This window comes from Sabethes cyaneus, chromosome 1 (genome assembly GCF_943734655.1).
Source record: "Sabethes cyaneus chromosome 1, idSabCyanKW18_F2, whole genome shotgun sequence".
In the NCBI taxonomy this organism is placed as follows: Eukaryota; Metazoa; Arthropoda; class Insecta; order Diptera; family Culicidae; genus Sabethes; species Sabethes cyaneus.
Genome location: NC_071353.1, coordinates 148,408,902 through 148,430,554, shown reverse-complemented (window position 1 = coordinate 148,430,554; position 21,653 = coordinate 148,408,902). Strand labels below are relative to the sequence as shown.

At 41.1% G+C, this 21,653-nt stretch overlaps 1 protein-coding gene across 14 annotated transcripts in view; it reads right to left on the bottom strand.

The window, feature by feature from the left end:
- LOC128733175 (protein lap4-like) overlaps window positions 1–21,653 on the bottom strand; it is a 218,248-nt gene that overhangs the window by 123,147 nt on the left and 73,448 nt on the right. For all 14 annotated transcript variants that reach the window (XM_053826831.1, XM_053826830.1, XM_053826839.1 and 11 more), the window contains exons 4-6: window positions 16,524–16,692; window positions 14,998–16,323; window positions 14,734–14,921 (exon numbers count right to left, since the gene is read on the bottom strand). In XM_053826831.1, the coding sequence (XP_053682806.1) occupies window positions 14,734–14,921; window positions 14,998–16,323; window positions 16,524–16,692 (1,683 nt within the window). The remainder of the gene's footprint in view (window positions 1–14,733; window positions 14,922–14,997; window positions 16,324–16,523; window positions 16,693–21,653) is intronic.

The following is a 21,653-nucleotide window of genomic DNA, read 5'->3' as shown; positions in this document are numbered from 1 at the left end:
CAACCAAATGGAACCAAATTTTGCATGTGGAGGGTTTTGGAGACAGGAATTTTTTTTATGGTTATAGACCATGGTTTCAATTATCTTGCGAAAATAAAATTCCCCGACTTTTCCAGGTTTTTCCAGGTGTAATTCGAAAAAATCCAGATGTAGAATATCTCGTTAATTTCTCTTTTGACGTAGGACTACGTCTTTGTTTACTATACTGGGACTGGGTAGTACTTTGTGAAAACGAAAATAGAAGTGTAACGTTTTAATGAAAGATTTCGAATGCTAATAACTACTAAACTACTGAACGAAACTGAACAATTTATATGTCGTTGGATAGATAAAATGACCAGCAATTTTTAGGGGCGTAAGAGAGCAATTTTAAGGTGGGCGTAAGAGGGGGGCTTCTATACAAATGAAACGCAAATTTTCTCAAAACTCTAGAACTAATCAAGCAAATGGAACCAAATTTGGAATGTAGGGGTTTCAGAAAGAAAGAATTTTTTTCTATGGTAAATTAAGACCCCTCCCCTCTTTAGGAGGGAAGGCACCCATACAAATAATATTCAAATTTGCTCATAACTCGAGAACTATTCGAGCAAAAAGAACCAAAATTGGCCTGTGGGGGTTTTTGGAGGTAAGATGTTTTTCTATGGTGTACTGAGACTCCTTCTTCTTTTAAGAAGGGGGGCTCTCACACAAACGAAATACAAATTTCTTCATAACTCGAGAACTAATCAAGCAAATGGCACAAATTTTGGCTTGTGGAGTTTTTTGGGAGGCATGAATTTATTTATTTTATGATGCTTTGAGACCCCTCACCCCTGTGGTAGGGGGATAATTCATTTCCATTTCAACCTTTATGATGCACACAAGTGATTTTTAAAAGAAATTTGCTATGTCTCAAAGGTTGCAGGCATTGTACTTATGAACTCCCGTCCATGTATTTTCAAAGCCACCATTGCATTAAATGAAGAATTGAATTTGAATAATACGCTCTTCTCTTTTAAACATTTACCTAAACAATGGAACTCACAGATTCTTATAAACATGCCTATGCCAGAAATGCAGTTTACATTAGTCTTTGATCTGATGATCTGATATAGTCCTACGTCACCCTTTCGTATAACCTTAGGGCTGTATACCTTGTAGTTTTTAAAGTATTTATTAGATTAAATTGGTTGTTAACTCTCTAATTACAATTCCTAATGAATTAATTTTTCCTTTTCAATTCGAATTCATCTTTTTATGCGACGATGGATTGAGCAACGCAGCTTCGTTCTATTATTCTGTTTTTATTCGATGTACTTGCAGCTAGCTTTTAATATTCAGGACAACTTCGGGCTTGCGATTCTATAGACCAGTCGAGTTTCAAACATATGACTGATTTGTTTGACTAAATCAAGATTTTGAGGCTGAAATGGTTTATCCCCCGGAAACGAATTAACCGTAGGTTATCACTAGTGATCGTTATCAGAATAAAAATTAAAGTCCTAAATTATCTAGATGCCAAATTTCCAATGAATACTTATTGTTGAAGCAAAAAAGAGTGTTTTAAGAATCTTGTTAAATTGTCCGCAGAAAAAGTATTTTTGCAACATATTCCTGCACAGACTAAAAATATGCGTTTTGCGTGTCAACATCCACCAGCCTAGTACGGACTTTTATGTCACTTTCCATACAAAATAAACAAATTTTTAAGCTCCGATCAATATTGAAGAATCCAGAAAATACTGATGATGGTCAATCAGGTAGTGAGCTCTTCCTATAAAAACAAAAATCGATTAAACCGTTACTGAGAAACGTGGTTTATACCGTGAATTCGTGAAATTCTAAATTTCGAAATGCTGTGAAATTTGAACACAACAGATTGGTTGCACGTGAGTAAAAATAACGTGCCATCTTCCATTTCATTTGGGCCATGCGGAGGTATTAAATAAAAATGTGCCTGCTACTTGAAATGAATGTTATCCTTGCGAAGTCATAGCTTTTCTGGTGAATTTTCTTTCCGTGCTAAAAATCCCTGACCTCAAATGAAATTCCCTGACATTCCCTGACTTTTCCAGGTTGAAACGAATTTTCCAGACATTTCCAGGTTTTCCCTGATTTTCCAGGTAATCGACACCCTGTATACGCCTCACCCCTGTGCTAGGGGGATAAAAACTCTTATACAAATAAAACAGAAATTTTTGCGTAACTTAAAACTAATCGAACTCGAGAAATTTTAGACTCTTCCATAAAACATTAGTCAATAACAAGATCACCATAAACTATCAATTGTAACACTAGATGATTCATGGCGAGATGGCTGCAGGTAGAGATGTCAATACCGGGGGGTATTTTGAAAACCGGTTTTCGGTATTGATTGATGCAATACCGGTAAAACCGGTAAAAGTTAACTCTTGAAAACTACATTCAAAAATTATATGATTTGAAGAAGATCCTTCCATAATCAATGGTAATCAATTTCTGTCTCCAGTTCTTTAAAAAATACTGTAGACTGGTTCTTTAAAAAAATAATATTGAACTATGCGAAGAGAATTTATGTGTCATCTTTAAAACGAGAACAAATTTCAATGAAAAACTTTCGGAGGCAGACAATCTTCATTCGGTGTCCACCAGAGGTTGGAGAATTCGCAAATTGAATATATACACCAAGCATCGGCAAGCAATTTTATCACGAATATTGACCAAAATGAATGGTTCAATTCGCCACATCGAATGAGCCGCATACATTCACGCTTCATAGCATCGCTGAATATACGAATAGCGTATACAACGCAATAGTGCGATATAAAACGTTCTGTTGCTTCAAACGCCACTAAGACTAGTTTAAACTATTCTCTATTCACAATAATACTATTTAGGACACTTTCTGGCATTCCCGGGTATAGTATATCCATTAAATCAGCTGCGTTCAAAGTTGAACATTCAATTTTTGAACGAACTTGCGATGTTCATGATGAGTTATACTCGTGATAAAGTCAAATGCCGATAAAAGCATCATCGGTAGCAGAAGTGAATAGTGTATGTTCATGAGGGGTGTTCATCGATTCAAATGTTAATATTTTCGTGAATTCTCCAACCACTGGTGTCCACAGAGGAAAAAAGAACAATTCCTAGCGCTTAAGTAAAGCGTATCCTTGCTTCTCCGATCGGACAGAAACATTCGAAGCGATGATTGAAGCCCAAAGAATTGATTTGCCCTGCCCTGCCAACAGTGGCGTACTGCTCGGAGAGATTCCCATCGTACAGCTGGCGAAAGTCGGTAGGCTATGGTGGGCTGGACACGTCGTAGAACACCGGACGACTGTGTAACGACAACTCTTCAACGACCCTATCGGCACGAGGAACAGGGGAACTCAACGCGCAAGACGGCACGATCAGGTCGATAGCATTTTGTGACTTCTGAGATGACTGGGAAATTGGCGACGAGTAGCCCATGGAGTGGAACAAGTTGAATGAAGACGACTGCTTAAAAAGCATGAGGCACTCCGGGACTATACCGACAGCGGTTTTACCTTTGGAAGAACTACACAGTTGAGTTATTGTTTGTAGAACCTTCAATCATGAAATTAAGTTTACCCTATGCCTATGCCCTAACGTTTTTCCAGCGGTTCAGGTTTCTTGAGTTGTTATTTGATCATGCAAAAAATACCGAAAATACCGGTTTTTGATCTTGGAAAAACCGGTAATTCGGTATTGGAAAATAGCCCGGTAATACCGGTAAAACCGGTATAGCATTGTTACCGTGTTACGCGAGTGTTACCGGGTTCGGGTTCTACAATTGATGGAGGGACGGGGGGAAAGTAATGAATTTTTTTTGGTGGAATGGAGGGGAAAGAGTGGAAAGGAATGGCGGGGGGGGGGGTGGTAATAGGTAACTACGCTTAACAAGTTGTCGTTGTGACTCCTACCTGTTGTCCAATGCTGGAAGCTGCATGGGTCGAACCAAGCTATAATCAGAGATCAGCTATAACCGGATTTGAACCCACAACACCCGCCAGGACGTGTGGCTCGCTGGTACCCGTGTATCTTTGAACCATAGAGGTGCTGGACAAAAGGAGACTACGCAACCCCCCTTATTGATGTAGTGACTTATCTGGCTGGGTTATTTTTAGACACAAATTTAGACACAAATTGTGCCTCTTCCTCCGTCTATTGTAGAAACCATCGACCGAGAAGTTTTAATCTAACTTGTTTTTACTTTCAGAACGACGACACTATGCAGGCTCTTACGACTTGCAAGGTACTGCGTGTGACGTTGTTCGTCTGTCAGCGTGTATTATCCCCCCTTACTTTCCGCTCTTTCCTCTCCATTTCCCCAAAAAAATCATTACTATCCCCTACCGTCCCTCCAATTGTAGAACCATCATTTCAAAAAATATTAACATCATCAAAACTTTAACCTTCATTATCGACAGATTTCGCAACCGGTTGTTAGAGTACAGGACAATTACGGAGCTAGTGCAATGATCCTACTAACTCTCTAGCAGCACCATCCAGCCGAGATTTGAATATAATGACAACTGACTTGTTAGACCAGCATCGTACCTCGAGGCTAACTTGCCGGTACCTCGTTCGAGGTTAAAGAAAGCCCAAATTACGAAAGAAAAAAAACTTGAAAAGGCACAGAAAGCTATTGGAATGATTTCGTTTCACTGCATCATTCTTTTGAAAGAGGGGGGAGGTGTACTGTATGTATTCCAACTTTATCTTGAATATGCGTTGCCGCTTTACATTTGGACATTGGTCAATTTTGCAGCGCACACGCTTGCCAAAGAATTACGTGAGTACCTGCCTGGCACAGCGTGCAAACACATGCGACTATCAGAGCCATTAAAGCAACTATTGCTTAGAATCACCACCCTAATTAACACATTAGGATTCCTTCCTGCTTGCAGGATTCCGAGGATTCCTATTTCATGAGCTTTACCATCATTCCTTTACCGAGTTAGAGTTTCTTCTGTTGGATTCTCAACAAGGCATTCTGTACGAATCTTACGCAGAACTTCTCTACACAATTCCTGCCCGAGGAATCCCAGGATTCTTCGAATTTTTTGACGTAGGACTACGTCTTACTTTAATAGGGTGTCATGCTGCGAAAACAATCGTGACACGAAAAAGTGATAGATTTTGAACGACAATAACTCAGTCAGTTCGCTACGGATTTTGCTGGTTTGTATATCAATCGATTCACAAAACGATTTTTAAAGCTAACTGATGAAAGTTTTGTCATAAATTTGAACAATTTTAGTGAATTTACATGAGCTTCCAGCCAATCACGTTTAAACATTTTCGGGTATGAAATCGATGCATCCATTGCATTTATCAGCTAGATATGAGAGTGAAATCCATTAATTTTATAACCTTTAGTTTAATTATTGCCATTTTATTGGATATTGGACATTTAACATCTCAATTCCTGAAATGCAACACAAAACACTTTTAGTTTTCGTTTCTAAGTGTTGCAAAAACAGTAACAGTTTTGCGACCTGCTAGTAGTGCAACGGCAAGCCACGCCCTTTAGTTACGTACATGATGGAAAAATAGAATTTGAAAAAAAAGAAGGACTTTGAATCCCCGTTCTAATGAACGTTTCTGCGAAACGTTCAAATGTATATCTAGTGCGTGAATTTTGTCGATTAGCGCCGAAAATTAATGGCAAAAGTCGCGCAAGCTGGAAAAATATCACCAAAGGTGATAACTAGATACTATGTACATATATAAGATTCTGAAGCAGATCCGCTTTTACACTGATAATTCTTCAAACGAAATGAGTATTTTCGAGCGAATTTCTGCGGAGACTTCCACTCTGACTCACTACAATAATCACTCTACGATTACCTGTCCCGAGTCTCCCCTACCTCTATAAATCTGCCGTATGCAGGAGTCTTAGACAGGTTCATTACCTCTAGTAGTGTGTTTGGTTGTTGTTACCAGTGTACTTGGTAATTCAAAGTAAATGTTGCAAAAGTTTTAAAAATCATCGACCAATATACCCGGGAGAGTAGACGAGAACCTGTCCTGGCGACAGATAAAAGCCATGGCGGTTAATCGTCAGCAGAGGAGATCTCTGATTTCATCCCTTCGTTCTGCCGGACCGGAGGACTTGGACACATAAGTAAGTTGATTTTCAATCGGTTTTGGGTAAATTAGCGTTCAAGCATTTCTCCTAACCACCGTTCTATTTTGCTTCTGTTTAAGCTGTAATTATTTTAAACCATCTATTGGCTGCTTCAAGTTTATTACTGGGAATTTTTCAAAATTATCACACCAAATGACCCGAAAAGTCCGGGGATTTAATAAAATGTTGCTAACAGGCATAGTTACATGGAATCGAAAAGGCACAGAAAACTATTGGAATGATTTCGTTTCAGTACACCATTCTCGTAAAAGAGGGGAGGTGTGTTGTACGTATATTACCTTCAACTTGAATAAGCGACACTACTATAACGCGAACAGGCCGATATTATGTTCTGAACAAGTTCCTTCGAAATCCGTACCGTGCTTGGATCAGAGAAGAAAATCTCCTATACTGATACTGAAATATCCCTCTATTGGAACCGGTTCCGGACTACCAGTGTCCCCCAGGATCCACATGACGCGCATCATGGCGTGTAACTTCAGCAAAGTGATGAATATTACCACAGTCGATGATTCGTTAAAAAGAAATCAACATATTTCCAACAAATTTAAAATAATATTTAGCAACTCCGGAATCATGTGACATATGGCCATGATTTGTAGAAAATTCCCGAGTTAGGTGAAAAAATATTGAAAGAAAAAATTAGCAAATTTGTGGGTAGTCTTTTATAAACATTAATTTCGTCAAATAAATAATTCAATCGTTCCTTAAATCCAAAAGATGCAATTCTGGTTGTAACCCAACAGAGCGGAGAGAACGTTGAGGAGCACGAAATTTTAGCAGAGATAGAATGTTCGGTGAATCAATATGTGCATTCAGCACCTAGCAAGAAATACAGCTTACTGAATTTTTCTACGACGTCCTACGGTGTCAAGACCAATTAGGCGACACCGTTCAGGATATGGAGGCAGGTTCACTCTAATAGCCGGCTGTGAAGTCTGTCTATAAAGAAGGGTCAAGTCGTAGAAAGACGCTTAAGCCCAAGGCTTTTTTTTGTCATCGAAAATGACGCCAAGAAGGTTGACATCAATTTTGCATTCAAATACCATTGCGATTAAATGTCATAATCTGACACTTTGCACTACTAACGATTAACCATTTCTTGCGGCACCAATTTATGAAAATATCCAACAATCTTCAATTGATCGTACAATTTGAGATCGTCTGCTTAAATCACCTTACACCCGTCACCGTCATTAAAATACAACGAGAAAAGCAAAGAACCCATATTGCTGCCTTGTGGTACACCCGATTTGTTTGTGAATGGTGAGGAAAGCCAGAAATTGGACTGTTGCTCGCGTAATGTTCGACCGGATAAGTATAGGAGCTCAACCACTCCACAAAATTTTGTAAAGCACCAAGTCAAATCGGAAAAGTTTTCGCAAGAGTATTCGGTCAAACGCTGCCTTTAAATCGGTATACACTATATCGATTTAAACCTTCTGCTCAATGTGCGAGATGCAAGTCGACGTCAAATCCAGAAATTCAAATCAAAAATTCGATGTGACGAAGCGTTGTCGTGCTGCAAAATCATTTGTTCATACACATTCAAAATTTCGATTGCAAGTATGACTGAATTTTATTTGTTGTTCCTTCTGTTACAAAACATTTTGTTCCCTCGAAAAACCATTTTCAAAATAAACTGAACTGAACTTGAAACAAAAATTCTAATCACTTCTTATTTTCAATTATTTTATCATTTGAAATTCCACTTGCACTATTGGACCCGCGCGCCCGGTGTCGGTAAGGCACGCACATCACAACGACATATCGACGTCGACCATTTCGGCACGGGCCGGTGCACAAACAAGCGTGGCGATGAACTGAACGGCGAAGTACACCTCTAATAGCAATAATAGGTGGCCATTTATTTGACCGATTCTGTTTACCCAAATTGGTGCGTCCGTCCGTCCGTTCCGTTCCGCGGGGTGGCGGCCCCGCGCACACGATGGGTTAATCAAGCCAAGTCACGGGGATGACCTATACCCAATTGTACATGCATGGCCTAGATTATTGCCACACCACCGCCGCTACCGTTGCCGCTGTTTGCCACGGTGTTATAGTAGAGTTGTAGGGCTTTGGCAGTGACGGGAGAGCAGCACATTAATACTTGCGTGCACACACACGTGTTATCAGTGTAGTGCCGGCGACGGACGAACGACGAGTGTGGATAAATAATACGGGTTGAAATAACAGGGACAAACATATTGACCCAATCCGAAACCAGATTGTGTAAACCCCTAATGTTGTGCTCTGGATTTGAACAGAATTGGGCGTTTGTTGTTTGGGGTTCATTGTGTTGGTGATGTTGTTGCCACCTTTATTGTCTGTGCTTTTCCCCGGTAACGAAGATATCAAGTGTGGAAAGCAAACATGCTTAGCTACCGCCCAAGCCGAAGCCTGACTGACATTTGGCTGGGTGACTTGGGAGAGTTAAGCAACATTACAACAGGTGAAACTAGGTAATCGTCTATCGATTCGTCATGTTCGGTTTCCAGAAAGTTGGATTGGAGGCGATTTAGAAACTTTCTCAAAGTAACAATTGGAGTTTTATTGCTCTGTTGTGGCTTTTATGACCGACTTTGGTCACCAATCCCTTAGGGAGGGAATTAAAATCCACGGTTGCCACTCTTGCTTGCTGGAGTATTAAATGCAAACTTTACTGTGAAAGTTTTTATTGCATGAAAACTTATTGTGCGTTTTCAATTATATTTTAGTTATTGCTTAGATTTTAACTATGAACCAAGTTAGACTCGGATAATACAAAATATTGCTACAAAAACGTTATCACAGTGGAACATGCGTGTTGGGGAAAAGTGATAGCATAAACCGCTCCCCGAATTTTCATCGTCGTTTCTGGTTGACAGGTTGGTTGCGCAAGATAAGAAACGTGCGTTATCAGGAAGACGCAGATCGTCGTAGATCGGGCGGGTAAACAGAACAGGTACATTCCGTTCCCTCCGAAACCTCAATACGTACTACTGTTATCTTGCTGGCATGGCGGAATGGCAATTGGGAGCGATTATGCTGTTTGTATTAACACTTCTTTCCAACGCTGGGAACGATAACTTTGTTCAGCAGCGTATAGTGACCCTGAAATTGTGGGCTGGATAGGTGTTTGGTGTTAAAAAATAAAACAAACATTACTGGGAAAATTTCAAAATAATTTATCATGGTTTATGACAATTTAGATGCTAATGTTATTGCGCTGGTCGGTGGCAACTGCGAAATTATACATCTAAAGGGAATATGTATTTTAATATAATCTGCGGAAACGGTGCACGAAGCTCCGAAAACATGATTTTACAATAGTGACACAGTAACCGTTAAGTGCGGGTCGGATATCTGTGGCCTGTCGCCTGCAGCACCCGAAGCCTGCCGGTGTGGGGGACTCGGCCGCTCAACTCAGCGAAAACGCTGCTGGGACCCGTTAGCCAAGGCTCGATCCATTATTGGATCAAGCTGAAAACGGTAATCCTGCCACAAAATGAGCAGCTTTCGCTGCGTTGAAGTGAACCTCCACCATGCCAAGGACGCATCTAGTGTTCTAAGCCGGAGGTTCACCAATGAGCAGCTGAGTGCTGCTCTGATCCAGGAGCCATGAATTAACGACACCACGATCCTCGGTATATCCGGCGCTAATGGTAAGCACGCTAATCTATTGCAATACACAGTCCAAGCCTAGGACTCAAGTAACACACTTTTGTCATTTCTGGTTGCTACAACCTATTTATGACTGAATTTAGTCATTAATCGGTTACCACAACTAGTTAATAACAACTGTGCTAGCAGGGAACTGCTATTCTGTTAAATAAGAAAATAACATTTTCTCCAATTACAGAATTCATCCAACGCGAAGTCGTTGCCATCGCGTAGTCCCGTAGGACTAGAGGGAAGCAGGAGATAGTCGTTGCGTCCTCCTACTTTTCAGGGGACAAGGACAAAATACCACCGCCCGAGGTAACTGAACTCGTGCGGTACTGCAAGGTAGTCAACAAGCCGTACGTGATAGGCTGCGACGCAAATGCGCACCACACGATATGGGGCAGCTCGGACACAAACATCAGGGGTGAGTACCTACTTGAATATCGTACTTCTAACGAGGTCAATGTAATCAATGTAGGGAATGACCCCACCTTTATAAACGCTATCAGACAAGAGGTCCTAGACCTTACTCTATGTACCCAAGCAGCACATATTTGGCACTTTTAGTTACAGCAACTTATTTACGACTAAAATTAGTCACAAATCGGTTGCCACAACCGGTTTGAAACAACTGTGCTACTAGGGTAGCGCCTCTATATCTGAGAAAGTCAATAATTGGCATGTCACTGATGAACCAAGTTTATCAGACCACAGACATATCATTTTCGACATCGAGGCTAATCCTCTAAAGAGAGAACAATTTCAATGATCCGAGGAAAACCAATTGGATTTCCTTTGGGGATCATCTACCTCCCAGTTGGCCTCGAGGTAAGACGCTGGTCTAATAAGCCAGTCGTCGTATGTTTAACACGCGAACAGTTTGCCGTGATGTGCCCTGGTGGAATGAGACGCTTAGCAATCTCCGTCGGAAGGACGGAGGAAGAGCAAGTTGTTTCGAAGCAAATGGCCGCCGGAAATCATCTCTATCTAAGGTCGAACCGTTGGCAGATTGAGTTATTTTTAGACACAAATTGTGCCTCTTCCTCCGCATACTGTAGAAACCACCGAACGGGAAGTTTAATCTAATTCGTTTTACTGACGGGCCGACGACACTATGCAGGCGCTTGCGACTTACGGTGTTCGTCTGTCTGTCAGCGTGACAGCCGCGATTCTCAACGCGGGTGTTCGGGGGAAGGCTCCGCGCTCCTATGGAATAGACCAATCTCGTTGTTTTTATGACTTGACCTTGACCTTCATTGTCATCGTATCTTTTCAAAAACATGAAATACCATAATTAATCAGCCGGTTTTATTTCGTCCTAATAATCCGAAAGCCTACAGTTTTATTTGCAGAATTGACCTTAAATTTTATTGTAACTTTATTGTAAAATAGTGTAAAACTTACAGTGAATGTACCACAAAGTTCACTGTTTTTGGTTTATATTTGTATGGGAAAAAGCCGAAAAATTTAGTGTAACAGCACTTAATCACCCCCTTATTCGCTGTAAAATTGGCGGTTTCCTTTAAAATTTACTGTGAAAACAGCGGCATTTTTGGTAACTTCAGTGTAACTTTGACAAAGATTTTCACTGTTTCAATGTGGTTTTTCGAAGTTTTGTAACAGTGAAATCCAATGTTTTTTCGCTATACATTTTTATTCGGGAATAGCTTTCTCCATCATATATTCGTCACATTTGCATCGGTTTTTCCGTTCCGGCAATTTTCCTTTATTTTTCGTTTACATTTCAACGGCTTTTCGTTGTCTTTTTGCTGCCTTTTCATCGTCCTTACGTAGTGTTTTCAAAGTCTTTTCACCGTCCATTTTGGTATTTTTGTCGCGGTTTTACAAGGTGTTTTCGAACTTTTTTCTGCGTTTTTTCTTTTCTTTTAATTTTGGTTGTCTAATCATCGCATTCTCGTTATTCTTGTAAACTTTCCGTGGAATTTTCTTTTCATTTTTACTGTCTTTTGATCGTCTCGTTCTTTTATACCCTTTTTTGTCTTGTTTACATTATCTTTCTATCGTTATTTTGTCATTTTTCCGTCATGTAATTGTTTTTTTTCATCTCTTCATAGCTTTTCTGGCATTTTTTGTTGCTTTTTTCCTTTTTTTGACACCGTTTTAGCTCTTTCGTCATCTTTTCGTCATCTTTACGTTTTCTTTTTTTCGTTTCTTCGTCGTTTTTGCTGTCTTTTTTGTGAGTTCTGCGTAGAAATTTTTTTCACTGTTTTTTCACCGTTCAACAGCTTTTCGTTGTCTTTTTGCTGCCTTTTCTTCGTCCTTCCGTCGTCCCTAGGTAGTGTTTTCAAAGTCTTTTCACCGTCCATTTTGGTATTTTTGTTGCTTTTTTGTTTATTTTCGAACTTTTTAGCGTTTTTATTTTTTTTTAAATTTTGGTTGTCTATTCTTGTGAACTTTCCGTGTAATTTTCTTTCCATTTTTACTGTCTTTTGATCGTCTCGTTGTTTTTTGCCATTTTTTTTCTTGTTTACATTATCTTTCCATCGTTCTTTTGTCATTGTTCCGTCATGTAACTGTTTTTTTTCTCATCTCTTCATAGCTTTTCTGGCATTTTTTGTTGCTTCTGTTCTTTTTTGACACCGTTTTAGCTCTTTCGTCGTCTTTTAACGTCTCTTCGTCATCTTTACGTTTTCTTTTTTACGTCTCTTCGTCGTTTTTGCTGCCTTTTTGTGAATTTTGCGTCGAAAACTTTTTTCACTATGTATTTTCATTTTTCCACTCTCCTTTTGTCATATGTTCGATATCTTTTCGCTGTGTTTTCGTCTTTTGTCCGTCGTATATTTGACTTTATTGGATTTTACTCGTTTATTTTTTGTATTTTTGCTGTCCTTTTGGCCATTTTCCGTAATCATTTCGACGTCTTTTCATTATCTTTTCGGCCACCCAGTAGGCTTCGAGGTATTATGCTGGCCTGATAAGCCAGTCGTCGTATGTACGAATTCCGACTGGGGTGGAAGAGTCAATAGGATCGTAGCAACTGGCCCTGCAATTGTCCTGTACTCCAACAGCTGGCTGTGAAGTCTGTCGTATTAAATCAGAAGGCAAAGTTTCGATAACGGAATGTAGCACCTAGGCTTTGCTTTGCTTTGCATTATCTTTTCATTACCTTTTCCTTGTCTTTTCGTTCCGCCTCGGAATTTTCTCTTTTCATTGGTTATCTATTCGTTATCTATTTTGACTTTTTGAACTTTCTCAAACTTACTCGCAATGTATTTTTTGTGCCGGTTTTGTCTTTTGTAATCTCTTCCGTCTTTTCGTTGTCATTTCACCATCCTTTAGCCGTCTTTTTCTCGTGTTTTTGTCATTTTTTCGCTGTCGTTTGATTGACATTTTTTCGTCTTCTATCCGTCGCCCTGTTGTCGATTTCTGGCCTTCTGTGTAACGATTTTTTGCTGTTTTTCTATCTTTTTTTCTATAATTGTGTCTTCTTTTTGTTATCTTTTCGCTTGTTAAGTAGATCTTTTTACGTGTTTGGCATCTGGTTTTCGTTTTTTTTCCTCATCTTTTTGTCGTATTTGTTATTCTTTGTAATCTTTTCGTAATTATTTCACTTTTTATTCTTCGCGATTTTGTTCATCTCATTGTCATCCTTTCTTACAACTTCTTTTGCCGTTTTTGTCTGGGTTTTAGCTTTTGCGTTGTCTTTTCGGTATAATTTGCAGTCTTTTCGTCACGTTTTGTTCGTTTTCTCTTTTGGCATTCCTTTCTCGCTTTTTGAATGTTCTTGTGAGGATTTTCGTCATTCTGGTCACCATTTCCAGTTTTCTAACGTTCGTTCCTCGTCATTTCACTTTCTTTTTGCCGTCTTTTCCTCATTTTTTGGCATATCAATTTGTGTGTGAGGGTTTTCGAGTACGTCTGTAATCAAGTTTAAGTTCCCTGTCAATTTTTCCTACCGCGACTGAAGGCAGTCAGTCAGTCAGTCAAGGTTCACCACAATGGCGAAGGTTAAACAATTATTCTCATTTTTAAGTCATTTAATTGGATACCTTAGAGTGTAGATAGTACGGCAGACGACAGTCTGTCGTCTTGCTTCTATAGTCAGAGTCACAGTCAACCAGTTAGTTGACTAATTCCGAGCAGGCACGCAGCACAGCAATACGAACGACGACGTTGTCGTCGTCGTCGTCATCGTCGTCAGTAATTGTCAGATAAACGACAATTTTATTATTGCTTCATCTGCATACGTATCTACACTGCTGCACTGCCTGCTACTATGTATGTACTTGACTCGAACTATCACAACCGATAGATGATAGTACGTGCCGCAGCAATTACCGGCGTTCGGTAGATATGCCGAGTAAGTGCGGGTGCGGGTGGTGTTGTGAAATGTCGTCACGCTCTTGTCGTTAAACCGGGGGTACTAAATTGCGCGCTATCAGTCACGGTATGTAATGAGTAATTTAAAAGTAAGTTAATTTAAATTTTATCCCACTTGATTTGAACGCAGTTTTCGAAAACTGTGTCATTAACAAGAATTTTTCATTACAATCAATTATAAGTGCAACCTTTTATCAATCTGTTTATAAAAAAACACGGTAACTATTAATAGGAATGTGAGCAAATCGTTACCGATAAAAAAGGTAAACATCGAAATTCCTAACCATTAGACAACATTATCGACCGCCTGTATCTGCCGGAGGCAGTCGCTGATACTGTCGTCTCCGTCTCCGTCGTCGTCGTCGTCGTTTCACTCGCAAGAGTAGAGTGTTTGGAAATCATACAATACAACACAAAATCGTATAGGTATAGGTAGGGCACCTTCCAAGTTTCATGCACCATTTGCGCAAGCAACGAAACGAACCAGCGATGATTAATTGCCACCTGTCTCTGTCTCTGGCTCTGCCTCGTTGTTCGATTGTGACTCGCATCGAAAAGTGACAACATGACAATACCGCGCGCGCATCACGGGATGCGACTGACGGACTTACCTTCACCGGCTTCGGGAGGTTCCGCTACCGTTTCCAGCACCACCGGATGCGGCGGCGGCGGATGTTCGTCCAACAGCGGCGCTGGCGGAAGCGATTCCTTCAGTTTGAGCGAATTCAGCACCAGACTGTTGTTCTTTTCGGACATGGCGTGATGGACGCGTTTGTTTTTCAGGTGATGCGGGGTGTCCCTGTGCGCGGAGGATTAGGTCATAATTAGTTTTTTGTTTTCTGATTGAAAGTTCGGAAATTTCTACTAGGCTTTACCTTCGATGCAGCTTGGAAATGGGCTTCTTCTCGGGTCCGTCCTCGTTTTCGTCCGGATAGTAGTGTTCCTCCTCCTCGTTGACGTCAAATCCGACCCGCTTCTCGTAGTTGTCGTCCTCAGTGCCGTACTGTTGCTGTTGTTGCTGTTCGTTTTCCTTGTTGGGATTTTCTTCGGAAATGGGTGGTTCATTTGGGACACTGCCCTGAATGTCGTCCATGGTGGCACCGGCGGTGCCCGTCTTGTTCAGCAGCGACGGTTTCGAGGACGATTCCTCTGACAGTGTGTCAAGATTGGCACCGCTCATGTCGTCCGATTTGCGCTCCTTGGCAAACAGTTTGTGCGCCTTAAGTTTTAGCTCCTTCGGGTGGGGCGTGTTTTGGCGGACGAAGGGCGTGTCCTTGTCTGCGTTGGAATCTTCGCTGAATTTCACCGAATGTGTGCGCGATGCTTCCCGTTCTTCCCAGTCTTCGGAGTCGGTGTCTTCGCGATTCTCCGGACTGGGTGGGACGTAGTCCTGCTGGGGCAGCAGGAAGCAGGTCAGAACCTGATCGCCCGTCGCCTCGTCTACGTCCGGTTGGAATGTTAGCAGCGGTTGTGCTTGGTTTTCCGAAAGCCACACCGCCTTCAGCTGTAGGTTCACTAAGGAATAGGGCAAATACTGCAGCAGGTTTCCGGAAACGTCCAGCACGTGCAGCTCGGAGCAATTCCCCAGCTCCGCTGGCAGTTTGGTTAGTTTGTTCTCGCGCAAACTCAGCACGCCCAAACTCTTGCAGTTTCCTATCTCGCTCGGAACGGACACCAGCGAGTTTCGGTCCACGTTCAGATTGTTCAGCAGTGTCATATTGCCGATCGTGTAAGGCAGCTCGTTTAGGAAATTCTCGGTCAGGATCAGCTCCTGCATGTGCACACACTGGCCGATGCTTTCGTTCAACGTGTGCAACCGATTCTGGTCCAGCTTCAGGATCGTCAGCTTGGTCAGCTTGGAGATACCGTCCGGCAGACTCTCCAGCCGGTTCTGCGACAGGTGCAGGTCGGTCAAACTTTCCAGCCCGCCGATTTCCTCCGGCAGCTCTTCGAGCCCGTTCTCGGACACGTCCAAACAGACCAGATTCTTCAGCAGCCCAATCTCCGGCGGAAGCTTCTGCAGCTGGTTGTGATCGAGCCACAGTTCCTGCAGCGACGGCAGATAGCCCAGGTGGGGCGGAAGCTCTTCGATTTCGTTATCCCCCAAATCGAGCCGTTCCAGTTTGCCGAGCTGGCTGATCGATTCCGGTAAACTTTTGAGCAGATTCTCGCGCAGCTCCAGCGATTCCAGCTTCGTTAGACTGCGTAAACAAAAAAAAAAGAAAAACAAAAAAGAACTAATGTCAAACGTTGACTCGATTTGGTGCGATTGCGTCATATCGAAGTAGACTGTGAATATTAATGCGATTGTAAAACCGGTTGGAATGTTGATGCTAGCTGATGATGTTGAGTCATGGCAACCCAAAATAAGAAAGAAAAAAAAGCAAACAAACAAACTCACCATCCAAAGTCCTGCGGTAGCGTCGTCAGGGACATATCGTTCAGGCCGAGCACCGTGAGATTTCGCAGCTGCGAGAAACCGGCCGGCAGCCGCGGAATCGGATTGGAGCTAAAATCGGCAACCTGTAAACTGCGCAGGTGTTTAATGTCATCCGGAATGTCACCGATATCTGCAAGCAAAAAAGAAACAACAAACAATTAGCAAGCAATGCACTTCCTCCAATGGGTGGGGTGTTCGGTTTAATTAGAGCTTGTTAGTGTGTAGGTACTTTGCTGGAAGCTTCAAGGCAAACGAAACGGAATCGACAGCAAAATGACCCAGATACGATACGGCCAAGCAAGCAACCACAGCATTTTTCATCACCAGGTTGCTTTGTTGCAGTTGCATTGCATTGTGATGCGCTGTGGCGAATTTGACAACCACCCGCAAAAAAAAAAGAAAATCGTTATGAAGATTGTGTTTTGTAGGTCGATTTAACCAGGCTTATCCACCCGCCCGCGGTCACATGATGCAGCAGCAGAAAGCGAAAAGGTCGCGGCGCAAAGTGAACGAACTGATAAATACTACATATAGGAAGACACCTCTCTTTCGCCGCGTCAGCCAGCGGCCATTTGCCAGCCAACCCACATCATCAATGACCCCAAATGAACGGCTGGCTGGGCTGAGCGTCATCGGTATCGTTGTCTGAGCAACGTCGTGTGTCAATCAAGGGTTGCAGTTGAGGCACAAAACGCTAGAGGCGCTGTGGTGCTGGTGGTTGAATGACGAGAAAGGTAAAAGAGATTTCATCAACGGAAAGCGTCGTAAATGTGGCAGCAGATTCACCGTTTGCCTATAGATATGATCTGCTGCTGCTGTTGCTGCTGCTGCTGGCAGCCAGATATGACAATAGAGAGGTAAATTAAAATGAAGAAGAAAAAAAGAGAAACAAAATGTAATTATAAGGAGTTGTTCCTTTCTCGTGCTTGGAGCCAAAGTGTGGTTGAATGAGAAGAAAGTTTACATCCAGAAGAAAGTGCAATTGGGTTTACACTCAGAGAAAAAATTTAAGATGAGTAAGAATTTTCAAGTTTAAACGTGATTGTATCGATTAAAACTTATAAAATAAAACAAACAGGTTGAGTACCTAAACGACTTCCTTGCGGTATTTCGGAAGGAGGCCAAATATCAAATTATTAGGTTGAGAATTGCTGAAGAAAGCTTCCAATTTTTGGTACGGTACGAATGCCGTTGAGAATAATCAGGCTACAGATGACCGACCAGAGGCCTGGGCGGCAGCAGATATAGAACGAGCAAGTGCCTTGAAAGCAGTGACAAACAAATTATGCTGACGGACGGACGGAGTTGCTGACGGCAACCAAATTGTTCGTCTATATGCACCTTTACGCTCGTATGCATACGGACGTGCAACTTTTGCGGTTTATGATGTCCTGCCCCGGGAGCTTCCAAAACCTGCCGTTCGGAGAGCTCATCAAAGTGTCTTAAATTTAATCGAAAATACTAATCAGTGGTGGAATCTAATAGAACGGATGCGGAAATAAATGAGATCGTTTTATAAATTCACTTGTTCATATGTTTGTTTTTCCATCATTCATATATTTTATTATTCTTAAATTTTGATTCTTTAAAACTAAGTTATTAAAACAAAACCATTTGTAGGTAGGTAGATGGTTTTTATCTACTTTAAGAAAGCGAAAAAAGGCACTTTAGCTTGAAATCGTTGAAAAGCTTATTTGGAAGCAAGGTCAGGCAAAAAGAAAATAAAAACTGAATCCAAACTACAGGTAAAACCACCAAGAAACGCTTCTCTTAAGGTTAGAAAATATGTAATTATCTTGAATCAGTTCTTCCTGACGCGATACAATCTTCAATCTTCAGTCTTCATCTTGCATTTCCCTGGCATTTGTTGAGCGCAGCGCGATGTGGGCATTCGCGGTAGTCGATATAATCTTTAAACCATAGAGCCGCACCGGCCTCCAAACCTCCGAGACCAAACGGCTAGTGTGCCGTATTTACAACGGGAATTCGTCGCCAAACATCAAAAACCGAGCGCTAGAAATATTATTGTGGTGAAATAAATGTAATCTATACCTATAAAAATGGATTTCTGTCTGTCCGTCCGTATGTTCCTTAATCCTTAGAGAATCGAAAACTACTGAACCGATCGGAGTGAAAATTTGCATGCAGGTGTTTTTGGGGCCAGGGAAGGTTATTACGATGGTTAGAGACCCCTCTCCCCACTATGAAGGGGGGGGCTCCCATACAAATGAAACACAAATTTCTGCATAACTCGAGAATTAATCAAGCAAATGGAACAAAATTTTACATGTGGGTGTTTTTGGAGACAAAATTTTTTTCTATGATGAATTAGGACCCCTCTCCTATTCATGAGGGGGGGCTCCCATACAAATGAAATACAAATTTCCACATAACTCGAAAACTTATCAAGCAAATGGAACCAAATTTTGTATGTAAGCGATTTTGGAGGCATGGATTTATTTTATAATGGTTTGAGACCCCTCACCCTTGTGGTAGTGGGATAAGGACTCTGATACAAATAAAACAAAATTTTTTGCGTAGCTGAAAAACCAATTAAACTCCAGAAATTTTTGAATCTGCCCCCTCGCGGAAATCAGGTTTATTTGTTTTTCTAGGTCTACTGACCTCTATTACTTTCCTTCTGTTGGGTCCGAACGAGCAACAGCGAAATGGTACTTTCCACGAAAGTTTTCCGTGAAATGGTACATTTCATTTCGGCAAAATGTTATACAATCACGGCGAATATTGCTATCCGCGATATTATCCGCTTTCTGGCTAAGCAATGGGGGTGTTGTTTTCTACTCTACTATGAGGAAAAATTGCAAATTTGTATATTAAACTAGCCATGCTTTCATAGCTACGTAACTGCCAAAATGAAACACCTAAGGTTGAGCTTCTCAGAAACCTTCAAAACTTGAAATTGTGAAAAAGATCATCCGAGATTCATGATTTATGTACAACACAGGTTAATTTGTGGCAATATGAAGTTTGTCGGACCAGCTAGTAACGTATAAAACTCTATGTCGGGTCCGTCGTCGGGTGTGTGGTTATCATCAGAGTATCCGGCAAATGTGAAACGGACAGTTCTTCTTGACGCGACAGACAATGTCGCCCCGGGCGCCTTCCATTTGAACGCAGCACGACCTGGACGTTCGCGGTAGTCGACAGAAGCTTTAAACCATAGAGTCGCACCCGCCTCGCCACCCTCGCCCCCACCAAAGAGCTAGTGCACAGTATTTATAACGGGAATCCGCCGCTAAACCCCAAAGCCGATCGCTGCCAAGCGTCCACTGTCCCCACAGCTTACATAGATGTATGTTTGCAACTGCAAAATATGAAATCATGTTAACATTAAGACGTCGAAACGTTTTTCTCTCCCTTCTGATTTTATAAAATTAAATAAAATTTTTAATATTTTGCTCGTACCTTTCTTCAACGGTTCACTTTGTTTCTTCTCACCCTCTCCATGGTAATTTCCTTGCTTATCGAGATGACTTTATACATTCTACAACCCTTCGATCAATATTAGTAGAAATTTTGCATGATCTAAATGGAAACATCAATAGAATGAATTATCTAAATTATGGGATAAAAATCAACAAAAATTTTTGTATCCTCTAATATCTGTATTTTAATCATTAATCAAATTGATTCTAAGATTTTTTTTCGATATCCAGCCGAATCTGGTGATTTTGTTTTCATATAAAGGATTTTTAGGATATCTATATGAGAATTAAGGATATTCAAGAATTCGATTAATTTAGAACTATTAGTTATCAGAGATAACTGGCGTACTGGCCGTATTCTTATTCAGAATGAAGGCACTTTCTGAAAAGCGCAATAACCACATTTGATATTTTTTCCCGAATTCCACTTGAATTTGCAAAAGTATTCTAATATAAACCGTATTCAGAATTAAACGTGACCGCTGTTCATTTATTGATTAGTTAAATAGTCCTACACCACATCAAGGTTTATCAGTTTTATCGTAGGAAAGAAAAAGCCAAAGCAAAATCGTCATAAAACGATTCTATGGATTAAAGAAACCATCATAAAATATGACCCCAAATTCGCGCGAATTCCCAGAATTCACCGAAAAAAGCTTATTAGAACTAAACAAGACCCTTTAAAAGATATTTCCCAGCTTTTAGGCCTTTTTAAATAATGATAAACCTAAAACCTAAAACTGTCCAAAAAGCTTCAAAAGGTCAGAAAAGCCCTTTTGAAAAAAACTTCTAAAGATCTGAAAAGGCCTCCCAAAAATTGTTCTGAAATTAAACATAAAATGCTTCTGAGGGCCTTTTTCAAAATTGATCCCAAATTAAGTTTTCAAATTGCTATAAAATGACTAAAGCCCAGAAAGAGCTCTTTTAAAAACAATCCAATACAAAAACAACAAAAACAATAAAATTGTAATCGCCAAAATCGTTCGCCTGAGTGCACCAATCAAATTTGTAAAAAAGATAGCGTCGTATCGCGCCAATCGTATCGCCTTGTGTGTGATTTTTGGATCTAATGCTTTCGGATTGAATGCTTTTGGCAACATAACCTTTCTGGAGGTACCACAAGGAGGTAATTTCGGACCGCTGCTTTTTTCCATATTCATCGATGATGCTTGCTTCATAAATACCCCACGGAGGCCTGAAAATTTTCTTGCGGGAGAGGTCCATTGAGAATAGTAAGCAGCTACAATGGATGGTCGACTTTTTTTTGAAACGATGGTTCTACAATTGATGAAGGGACGGTAAGGGAAAGAAATGAATCTTTTTTGGTGAAGGAGGGGGAAGAGCGGAAAGGTGAGGAGGGGGGACATTGGTAGCTACGCTTAACAAGTAGTCATTTTGACTCCTACCTTTTGTCCAATGCTGGAAGGTGCATGAGTCGAACCAAGCTATAATCTGAGATTATGGCCGGATTCGAACCCACAACACCCGCCAGGGCATGTGGTTTGCTGGTACTTGTACCTTTGAACCATAGAGGCGCTGGATGGACGCGTTGATGCAGCATTCTGTTTGGCCCTTAAGATGTGACTTTGAGATGCTGACGGTGTCCATGTTACTCGAGCACCAATCTTCAAATTTGTCCACAAGA